At 41.0% G+C, this 12,295-nt stretch overlaps 1 protein-coding gene across 2 annotated transcripts in view; it reads right to left on the reverse strand.

The window, feature by feature from the left end:
- gpc5c (glypican 5c) overlaps positions 1 to 12,295 on the reverse strand; it is a 96,811-nt gene that overhangs the window by 66,789 nt on the left and 17,727 nt on the right. For both annotated transcript variants that reach the window (XM_069157272.1, XM_069157271.1), the window contains exon 3: positions 3,130 to 3,833. In XM_069157272.1, the coding sequence (XP_069013373.1) occupies positions 3,130 to 3,833 (704 nt within the window). The remainder of the gene's footprint in view (positions 1 to 3,129; positions 3,834 to 12,295) is intronic.

Raw genomic sequence — 12,295 nt, forward strand, 5'->3', positions numbered from 1 at the left:
AGAGACCACAAAATGGTTTGGGATAACATCCCAGTATAAAACCACACAGTCACAATAATTCCTTTAATAACAACTTCATATAATATTCTGACTGGGCAAAAAGTAGAGTTACTTCTTTATGCTTGACTTCACATACAGCATATATTATAAAATATCAACCTTATGTCTTTGCACTGTATTTGCACTGCAGCAAGACACAAAGTATAAACAAAGAAAATAGTTTAAAATAGAAGAAGCTTTAAATTTGGGTGCTCATAGAAGGGGGCAATATAGATTTTTAAGGGTGTAGGTTGCTGCAAAGACGCAGTAGTTGAGCCCTTGAGACTTACCAGTTTCCCTTGACAGGCCACTGCGGGTTCATAAAAACACACTGATTTTAAAAGGCCATGGGCTCTGTGTGATACATGGCAGCAGAATTGTGTGTCTGCATGAGGGACTGAATAAACGTAGGTGTTCATGTTTGCTTGAAGCGTATGAGAGCACAGAAAAAGGGAGCCACCAGTGTCTGACTCGGGCCTTCCCCCCTTTTCTAGCAACTATTCTCTTGCTCCTTTTTTCCAGCTGGCTAGGTCTAGTTTGTATGGCTTAGCTGGAACCCTTTCAGTTCTGTCCCACTTGTCCCCGTACTGGGCTCCCTGCTCTGGGCCTGCCTGCCACCAGATGAATACCAAACAGGCATACACACACATACGTACATACACACACGAAATACAAGCCGGGTCTCTCTCTGCATAGTTGCATTAGGTCAGTCTTTAAGCCTGGCAACCAACTCTCCTCTGTCTGTGTGTGCATGCATGTATATACAGTTAGTGTCTATGCAGTTGAATGTGAATGCCTGATGTAGAATCATTCAGGTTGTGACGTTCCTCCACAACTTCAAAGGATCATACCAGTGGTTTCACATGTTTAAGTCCATTAACTACAAATTACTTTCCTTTAATGTGGCTGCCAACCGTTTTCCACCCGAACTGCTGTGCATGTTTTTCCAAACTTCCAGTCAAACTTTAATTTCAGTTCATTCTGGTACACTAAGAAAATGTACTTACAGGGCATGGTAAACCTTGCTGGACAAAGATAATCTGTCGCAGTGAATTTGTCTTGAATATTTTTTGTTTAAGTTACTTAATTGTTGCTGATGTTTGCATGCTAATTGCATACTAAGGGAAGCTGTAATAATGAGGATTTAAGATTGACAAGCTATGTTGTAAAATAAACAATTATATGACAGTGAGTTTCCAATTCAGATTTGCATATTGGCAACATATTGACACACCAAAGGATCACTTGAAAATTTGATTGTGAGAAATATGAAAGTGGGTGTCTCCACTTTAAAAGATACGAAACACTATGTTTCATAAGATGTCTGGCAATATATACACTGTTAGGTTGACATGCATTACAGCACAGAACAGTAATGTTACTACCTTTTTGAGTAATGAATAATATAAGGGCCTAAAACTTTACTAATTTCATCATACTGCAGTAAACTATCCAGAAATGCTCCATAAGTTTGATATTTTGGGAGTCTGCTTGTTTGCTTGGTTGAGTTGGTTTGAGGGATGTTATCAATTCTGTCTCTTTGCCTCCTGTGTGGTCTTGACATTTCAGTTTGGGAAGCAGTTTAGGTGGAAAATTCAGAACCATCTAAACTTGGTCAGCTCACTTCTTCTTTCTTGTGTGACCACAGTAATTACCAGTCTGGGAAAATAGCAGACAATAGGTAATTGAAAGATTGCAGCTGTAAGTCAAACTAAATAGCAAAGTCGAAGAATAACCCATGAATATCTTGCACATTATGTGCCCTTTACAAAGTCGTCTTAAAGTTCAAGTCCAGTTGTAAGAACAGTTTTGGAGTAGACTTGTACACAAATATAAAGATATTTGAAAACAAGTGCTCTCTCCAGTCTCTTTTGTGGAGCTTTTGGAACCATGATGTCTAAAACTGTCCAACTCGTGCCCAGCAGGAGACACATTTTCAAATGCTCTCATGCATTGATAACAGAGAATACACCTGCACTAATCTGACAACAATACCTGGAATTTAGAGGAGAGGGAGGTGCAATGGGGACACCAGGACATGCCAGAGAAACTTGAGTTACGTCTCTCTTGATGATGTACATAAATCTCTGCTAATCACCCTCTGCTCCTTGGTATATGACTCACGTTACCCTCCGCCCACATACATGCCTCCACCTTTTAATTTTGCTATCGGGGGAAGGAAGGTATTGTTGAAAACATAAAAAGAAAAATTACAGTGTACTACATTTCCTGACAATTCTGATGGTATGCTATGGTAAAGCAAATTACTGACATGTAAACAAAACTACTACTCAGTGTGCATCACATCTAGCGTGTATAATGCTTTGTATGCTGTCATATATTTTAAGATGAGGAAACTGTAATGTAGACATTTAACTTTTTAGTTATATAGCCATCATATTTTGTGTTAAATTGCAAATTTAAACATGTCTGCTGAATTATTTTTTTTGTTTATTCAGTATAACCTAACCATGATGCTTTCTGTGAACATAGGAATAGACATCCAAAATAAATTGTTAAACAAAAGCACAAGTTTCACTGTAAATTTAACTGCAGTATTCAGTTTGAAGAACAGTCTGGCAGTCGTTCATGAAACTGTCTTCATGTCTGTCTTCTACAATATTAACTTACAACCACATATAGCGTAAGGCATATGGTAGTACTCACATTCATGTGCCCCAATCCATGTTTTATTCACCGCTTGTGTCAGTTTCATCACAGTCAAAAATAATATTGCCCTTCAGTCAGAACCTAAACAACAATAGTGATTTTTAGTTGCCCTGCCATTTGGAAAAAATTCTCCTCCAGCCTCAGCTCAGCCTGTAGTTCTTTGGAAGAGGCTGAAAATCTTTCTGTATAAATATTATTTTTCTCTGAATAGTTTCAGCATTGCACAAACATTAATGCAGTGTTCTTTTTGCACTTGTGGGGAAAAAAAAATCGCTCATAACCCACAAGCAAACTGCACAAGCTTTCCAATCAATACATTAAACACTGCCAAAGTATATGTCTAAAACAAAGACGTTAAACAAAAAGGTTTGGAGACTTTTGCATGTGCCATTTAAGCTTCTGATTAGTGTGTTTACTCACCGTTGCAGTAATGAGGGGACCGTGGAGCTGTGTGTAGAGTAAGGCCTCGTTAACATGACCCCTGACCCCCAGCAGGGCTAATTCCAGGCTGTGGTGCCCGGCCATGGCGTGGGTTAGTTGCTCCAACAAACTGGTGTACCTCCTCCACGGCTGATCCAGCTCTGACACGCTGGCCAAGCAGCCTCGCATTACATTCAGACAGTAGCCCACGCAGGGCTTGATGAGTGTCAAGCCTCTGCAGTGGGAGCAGTACACCATCTTCACCAGGCCCTTGACACACTCTTTGGTCAGAGTTGCATGTTCGGTGGCATTCATGACCTCCAGACCTTCCTCCAGGGCCAGACCGAGTTGTCTCCCGGCCCCCAGAGCTCCAGCCAGCTCCTGGGCCATGACGGCTGGGTGAGGCCCAAAAGGATTGACGTCCTGTCTGATCATACGGAGACAGTCCCCCATTTCACTGCCTACCATCAGGCTGCCTTCGACGCCTGGATTGATTAGCCGCGTATAGACGAGTGGGAAGATGTTGTTAAAAAACTGGTGAACCGACGCCTCCACAGAGACATTGGCCCCCCGGAGGTAGAGGGAGAGAGAGGAGAAGAGTTGATTTACATGAGGCAGGGCATTGCGGGACAGGGATGAGTAGGTTCCCTCCAGGAGAGAACTCAAGTGGCCTTGTGAGAAGGATAGAAGGTACTGGAACATATCTGCAAGGAGAGCAGAAGGGAAACATAAAAATACGAGATAAAAGGAAGGAATGGCAGAAGATAATTTTGATTTCAATCATCAGTGAATCATTAAGGACATTATTTACAAGCCCGCCATGAAATGGGTAACACATTTAAAATGCAAACACAAATCCAAACCCTGCCTCTTCACCAGCTAAGTTTGGTTTATGTGCATCAGTAAGTTAAGCTGAGAAATGAAGTTGGATATCATTGTGCATGAAGTCATCACCACAGCAAGCATATCTTAAGGAGACTGTCTCTGCTTGTCGAGACAGAGATACAAAGATAGAAACTTAACTGCATGCTGATAACTGCTGGATATTCCCGATTACTATTTGCCACCTACTTACAACACACACTAGAAGTGGTTTAGTCATCCATTTCTCTTTTTATTTCCTAGTAACCAAGTGAAACTTCCCCATTTTACTGCTCACTGACATGGTTCAATGTTAAATATGACTTTATCGGTAACGCAAGTCAATATTTGTTATTTCATATTCCAATTTTAAAACTATCATAATATGGGAATCTCACTGATCTCTACCTAGGCTGTTACCTCTGCTGTACATCCAACTCATCCTTCTATAACCTTTTCCACCCATCCATCTAATCCTGTAAACGTATGCCCCGTTATCCTTTCCTGCATCTCTCTTTACATTTTCGACTGTGTATACAGTATGGTAAGAGTGTGTCCAACCCTCTTCTCTGGGGTGTGATGTCAGCTTAAAAGCATGACAGTACATGAAGGAGCAGCAGCAACTGTGCAGAAACTGAAACAGGAAAAAGAAGGTGCCAGCACACATATCCCCAGTGCTACCAATAAACACGCACACATACACACACATATTCAAACATCAAATTAGCATCTGGTACTGAGAGCAAACTGAATAGTATTAATCATGAACTCCGGACTCAAAGTTAGACTGCTTGATGTTCACACTTTCATATCCATTCATGAGTGTGCATTTCCCACCGTGATTCTATTTCCGCACCGAGATTGTTACCAAGTGAGTGTGTGTGTGTGTGTGTGTGTGTGTGTGTGTGTGTGTGTGTGTGTGTGTGTGTGTGTGTGTGTGTGTGTGTGTTTTGTGTGTGTCCTGCCCCTCCCAGCTCACAGACAGAAGGATAACAACAGTCATGTCCTCCTCAACAGCTGCACTAATATGACCGCTGTCTGTGACACACGGGGACTCCCCGCCAGCCAGTAAAAGGCCGATCTCATTTGTAATGCACCAGAAAACACCACCGTTGTGATCAGAGCTGTTCTCAGAACAATTTAAGGTCGTAGCCTATAAAATGGGTTTAGAAAAGCATAAAAGCATGTGACAGAAATAAAGCAGACATGGAAAGACGTGGTTGGTCAGGGATTAGAACTGTAAAGGGTGACAAGTCGTAGTCTGACTGTAAGCTGAAAGCTCTCAGAAAGACCGCCAGAGATGCACAGCTAGAAACAACCACAAACCAAGAAGAATCGCAGACTGAGAAAACACAAAATGAAGAGCAGTGAGCAAAAAAGCACAAGATTGGCAGAGAAGTTTTAAAGATGCAGTTTTAGTTCCACTTCACTGTCTCCTAAACCCTTGGTGCTGCAGAGTTGGTACCAGTGTGAGGTTTACATGTTCGCCTGCCAGTCAGTGCTGCAAGGCCCAATAGCCATAGGACACTTACACCACAAGATGTAACCAGAGGCTTGGGTTACACAGCATTACATAATGTTATTATAAAATGATCATGCTCAGAAATACCATGGTTTAATATTTCTGTCTGTGAGGCGTAGTGTCTAGTCTACGTATCAAAACTAACAACTTTTCTCAATACAAACAGGTGCAAATCATATAAAAATATTCAGTCTTAGACTTCTGAACAGCACCATAACTGGATGCAAATCTTTCAGAGGGTTTTGGCAGGATCGTTGAATCCTTTAGACATTCCATACTTATTAAAAAAAAACACTTGTTTTTATTTGCCAAGAGTGACATAGCGAGGGAACACAAAAGGAGAAAAAAGGGAGAGTGAGCACTGGCAGCAAAAATGGATTAAAAAGAAGCGACTGAACTTTTAAACAAGGGAAAAAGAACTACTGTACAAATCGACTCCACCTTGTGAACATGCTCTGACATCTGGATTCATTTGGCCCCTGGGCCCAGAGCACTTCCCTGTCTCTCCATGGCTGCTGCTTTAAACATATCCTTCTTAGAATATGCAGAACTAGGACAGGAGTCCACCTTTCTTCCTTTCCACTCTCCCTCTTACAAACAAGGAAGGAATGAAGTACAACACGTGTTTTATGGGATATCCCACCCCTGCGTGTCGTGGCTGAAGACACCTCTGTTCATGCCTTTAAGGCAGACAACCTGCAGTGACGTAAGCGTGGCCCTGCTTGCCTATAAAAGCTGTCACCACAGTTGTCCCTCAGTGAACGGTGGCTCTTGGCACTCGTCAAGTTCAGCTGTGAAGTGGGAGCGTGGTGTCGTATCTAGGGGTGTGCCATATCGAATCATTCACGACAATATTGTTTTAATGTATGATGTGATTGTAAAAATTCACACTTGTGGATGTAATGAGGTCATACCTTTACACAGTGTGGCAGCATGACGTACATGACATGCATAACTAATGCACAGCAACAACAAGCATGGCTGAAACCGGCCTCAAGGTGGAGGAGTTGGTTCCGAAACGAGGAGCTACTTCAATAATGTGAAAGTGGTTTGTTGAGAAAAAATCTGATATACAACAAACAACAGTAATATGTTAGTTTTTACTAAATATTTGAAGGGAAACTGCTATGTTAACGCTGACATGTAAAATTGGAACAATTATTTTGTAGAAATTATATATTCTTGAAGTAAAAAATTAATTCGTTTTCAGTATTTTGTCTTAATGACAATAATTTTGTTATCCTAAACATACTCTGAAATATTGCAATATCATTTTCAGGCCATATCTCCTACCCCTGTTTGTACCTCATTCTTCTCCTGGGAACAAAAGTTCACAAAAGGGTCCCTTGCAGTTAATGAACTCGGTACAACACATATTGCATGGGGCATACCACCACAGAGGAGCCACCAAACCCAGAGGCAGGTCACACTATAAATGTATCCTACACTATTTAGACATGTAATGCATGCACACAGGAAATGCAACCCAGTGTAGAAAATCAAAATCGTAGGTGCATATGCTGTGTTTGGCCATCATGTAACCTTCAAACCAACAGCAGTGTCTGAATGCAGGTAGGACACAAAGCATGAAGACCACTTACTTGATTAGGAGACGCCAATGCGTAAAAGAGTGCAGTCTGTCTGTAAGTTTCACATTATCTCAACAGGCTCAAATGGAGGGCCACAAATGGCCTAAAGCACAAGCAACAGATTTGACCATTATCTCTACCCAACAAACTCCCTCTCAGAAACAATGTCCAGGGGATGAGCACCTCCTCTCACCATGAGACAGATGATTAGAGTAGAGGGAACTTCTACTGGTTTTCTGGAAGCAGATTGACTGTCTCCATGTACCTGTGCTCTCGCTATGTTGGAAGAGCCATTAGCACTGTGGATCTGGACACCCGTTACTTGTGTGAGGAGGCCACAAAAGCCACAAAAGAAGGCTCCGTTGGTGGCTGGTTAACCAATCCTGCCTTACTGAGTCAGTTCAAATCCAAATACTATCCGTAGCAAGACGTTATGATGATCCATATGGTTTTCCAAGCTAAGAGCAAGGATTTCAGCTAAATACTCCTGGTAGACATATACAGGGAACGCTGCAACATTTGTCTCCTTGAGGAGGAAAGAACTCTTTCCACAAAGATGATTCAGGGTTCAAAGACGAAGCTCGCAATACAACGTACATAACATGGAGAATTCCTATGAAGATGGGGCAGGCTTCATACTGGTCATTGTCAAGTTCAAAGAAGCCATACTCCTGCGGACAGGAGTATATGGAAGATCTCTTCCCTGTTAACTTTAACACTGATTGCGGTTAATACTGTTAGAACACTTGAACAGAAACTGCCAACACAACATGTAGGAGTCAGCAAGCACAGCCTGCTCTAAAGGCATGAATATAGGTGTGTTCAGACAGGATACACAAGGGCACAAAATATGTTGTACCAAGTGAATCAACTGAAAGGGAACCAGATGCCATGATTCATTCATTTTTTTATAAATCAGTTTAGTTTTGTTTTTTGTCCTCTATCAAGTTCTCTCCCACACTCAGACAGATCAGGTTTCTCATTTTGAGATAAATCAAGTACAATTGTTGTGGGTTACTCTGCACTTTCCAGTACTGGGAAATAGGGTGAGAACAAAAAACAATAAACCAGAAGCAGCGTTTAAGTCCTTGCCATCATTGCATGAAAGTCAGTTGGGTTTGATTGTTCTGTCTGACCACTGTGCCTAAATCTGGATTTGACCACACTCAATTCAGACACACACTCTTGGGTGGTTATCATTACCATGTCACATTCTCTCATCTGTAATCCTCTTGGGAAGTGAAGTCTGCCTCGACTGAAGCTATTTTGCATGAGGCAATTATCTTTAATTTGCACGGAATTCAAAATACATAATTGTCAAGCTGACTACAGGAATAAATGAACAGGCTTGCTTTGTCTGTGGTCCCGGGGGTTTAATCTGACATGTTCTCTGTTTGGAATAAACAAGGTATTAAATGGATAAAAAGCAGCAGTGGCAATGCAGAGGAGGCCTTTGTCCTGCAGTGGCTTAAACTGAGTATGTATTTGTGACTTTGGAATGGGATATTATACTATATCTTTCCCCCAAGGCTGTGCCAAGGTCGCTCTCTGAGATCACTGGTTTTAAATCATAAGAGGCTATTTCCACTTTACATTCTGCATGGAAACCCTGTGTTTAACTGGCACAATTAAAGCTAAAGTGTCACCATGGAGAAGCTGCCGCAATCGCTGAGTTAAAATAAGCCCAGTGGCACCTCTATGGTTTAAGTCACAACTATAGTGTTCCTCGCCTTTGCCACTCAGTGGTTCCTGTTTTCTCCAGCCATATTCACACTGGGAAAGATGTGTGTGCAGGTATGTTTTGTCATATTTTCAGCAGGTATCTAAGGCCAAGGGGTCATGGCTGGCTTGCCAAAACTCATCTCTGCAGACATATGACTCCACACAGCTAAGAATGACCCACATAGTAAGCATCTAAAAGTTGGTGAATCAGTAGAATTAGCAGTTCTAGTAGTAGTACTAGTGGATGCTGTTGCAGTAGAAAGTTGTCTGTTAATTATTCAGTTTAAAGCCCCCATGTGTACTCCTTGAACATTCCTGACCTTAACAAAAATGTTGGCATTAAATCAAGTATTGTGGCAGACGAAAATGCATGTCACAAAGCAACTACATGGTTGCAACAGTTGCAAATATATGCAGTATGGCAGACCTAAGATCCAAAGTAACAGGGCATTAACGTGATTAAGTCTACTAAAGATGACAAAGCATTTTTATGAAGTCTAAGAATTCAACTTTCTGAAATTCCACATTTTCAAAGTCATATTCCCCAGAATCAGCAATTCTAAATATGTCAAGTTCAGTTATATCTGCCAATTTTCAGAAACGTATTAGCACATCTTTGTTAATCTAGGGAAAGCCCAGAATTACTGCAAATGAGATTTTGGGTAAACTGTAAAAACACAGTGTTGCATAACGCACTGTAAGAAAACTGAAAGTCTTGAGCTCTTGATTTCATAGATGCAATTATATATTTTAATTCAAAAAGGATAACTTGATTGTTCTGAAGCTACAGTTAAATTGTTTCTGTGTCATAAATCAGACTGTTCCTTGGGATGAACGACTGAAACCATGACAGTGGATCTGTGTACTTGCTAGTAAGTGAGTCTATTTTCAAGTACATGCATGCACTGTATATGTGACCCATGTGGGTGTGTTTGCATGTGCTCTGAGATGCGGTAATATCGTGATAATGAGATAGGAGACACTATTCTCATACCATGGAGCTGTGGGCCATTCCAATCTTGGCAATCAGTCCTGACTGAACCTGACCAACCATCTTCTCAGGCAAAGCATTTTAATCCTACCATAGGCTTGGGTTTCATACAGGTCACCACACAGATATGTGACATAGTGACACGTGTGTAGATTACATATCCTTGTTTTAATTAGCAGAAATACTGTGTATAGGGCCATCCTCTCCCACGCAGCACTGGTCAACTTGGGTTACAGTGGAGAGCCGCAGTGTCACACAATCTCCTGGTTTGATGGTAATAAACTATTAATAAATCCATGAATCAATCTTTTGATTCATCATACTTGCGTGGCGAAATCATACGTCTAAAGTCCAAAGGGGGAGAATGACTCATCTATCAGACAACCAGTGCAGACATGCTATTCACACAAATTTGACCTACAAGAACTGTGAAGCTGCACTCCTGCCAAAGTCACTGTGAGTTGACAAGTGGCTTATAAAACCAGTATACACAATCATGAATGTATGTGCCCATATTCTTTCTAACCCTGGCATAATTTGCTTGTCTTATCTTATCAGGAGGCTAACAGGTGGGATAATGAGCTCGAGAGGCAGAACAAGAGGGGGTTAAGGAGGAGGTTGGCGAGGTTCTCCATTTCTCCACTTCTTCATTTCTCCATCAGCATTACTAAAAAGAGAGCCCGGCTATATCAAAACCTTAAAATATAAACAATTCCACAGATACGAGCAGCGTTCGGGGCGTACTGATCCATGATATGGGAGTGGATGTGGAGACTGAGTGGGGGAGAACATTGCCCTCTGCTCTGGCTAAAGTGGGGAAACATGATCGAAGGCAGGGAAATGAGCAGATGAGAGAACGACTGGGACAGAGGAGAGAGAGCACAGGGGCAAGTGGGTGAGGGGCTGAGGGAAGAGCAGGGGAGGGAGGGTTGTTCAAATGGCTAATACCATAAAGGGGAAATGAAAACGGCCAGGCTGGGTGCAGACTGTTGACAGGCTGATGGACAGCACCTCTGGTGCTAAGCATTAAGGGTGCCAGAGGTCAATGGTGACCCCTCCCCCCTTTCTCGGTTGTTTATTAGTATATACAGTATGCAACAAGACGCAATACAACCTGTGCAGTTTAATTGAGAAAAACATTAAAATGATGATACACTTTTAAAATGCAGGCCCAAAGCACAATCTCAATGGAACATAAATCACTACACCTGTGACCAGGGCAATAAAAGTCTGTTTACCTGTGACCACTGCAAAAAGTGTGATTACATTGTTAATTACCAATTAAGACTAATTTAAGGTCACTGAACATAAGGTGAAACAGTTGTAGCAGTGGTTAGGGTGTTGATCTGAGGCTGCATGAGTGCAAATGGTGTCAGGAGGATGACATTTATAGATGACACTAAATGCAAGTTCATATATCCTGAATGAAATGACTCCCCATCTCAAGGAGCACAACATAATGTCAAGATAGAGCAACAAAACCCCTCCAGCAAAGGGCAACTGAAAATCTGTGACGGATGGCAGAACATTTCCTTTTGTCGCAGTTGGTTCTTTTATTAACCCTTCATCATATTTTAATGACTTAAACCTTGTTATATATATTAATTGCCTTTAATTATTCTTGGGCTTTGGCTAGAAAAAAATGAAATTGCGTTAAATTCACCAGATTTGTAAAAGATTTTAGTGAAACTCCCCAGGGTATTATGAAGTTTGATTGCATACTGCACAGTATGCCTTGTGATTTCCCAAATTTAAAAAAGCCTTTTAAATAATAATAAAAAAATTAAAAAAAATGGTATCATTAGTATTACTACAATTTTTACATTTTAGAGGGAATGTTATCCTCAGAGCTTCAGTTGTAAAATGATTAAATTTGCCGTTTGGAAAATCAGAAAACATGCACATCCAAAAGAAGGTTCAAAGGAAGGAAAGACAAATTTGTAACAAAATATAGATTACATGCAACAACAAATCAGCGGCCAGTGGCAAAATTCTATAGGCATTTTCTTCAAAACCTAGCTATTTATGATAGTCTGTGGTTTGTGATGAACAAGTCAAGATAAAACCCCAGTATTTAAGTGGAAACTGATGACTAGACAGCCAGAAAAACAGACTGGACTCCAGATTTTCATGAAAAAGGGAAAGGAAAAATTTAGGTTAACATGCGATTAACATGAAACAGACCCTCGAAGGGACTCTGAGGTGTGGAACAAATCCAAGATGAAAGGGACTCTAATGAAGAATTTTCCACTTTTCTTAGCAGGTGTGGCTCCTGTTTTCATTTATCAGCTTCATTACTGTATGAATCAAGCATACAGTGGGTCACTTACGCATTGTTTAAATTAGGGGCCAAAATTCCCATTTGTTAAGCCCCTTTATGCTTTTATGCCATCAAAAACAACTCAGAAACCACTCAATTTAGCAGACCAAAATAAATTAAATGGAAAATACGAAACAATCAGGATAAATGCACAGCAATAT

This window comes from Embiotoca jacksoni, unplaced genomic scaffold, assembly GCF_022577435.1.
Source record: "Embiotoca jacksoni isolate LCO1_2020_lvr unplaced genomic scaffold, fEmbJac1.0.p SCAF_22, whole genome shotgun sequence".
NCBI classification, from domain to species: Eukaryota; Metazoa; Chordata; class Actinopteri; family Embiotocidae; genus Embiotoca; species Embiotoca jacksoni.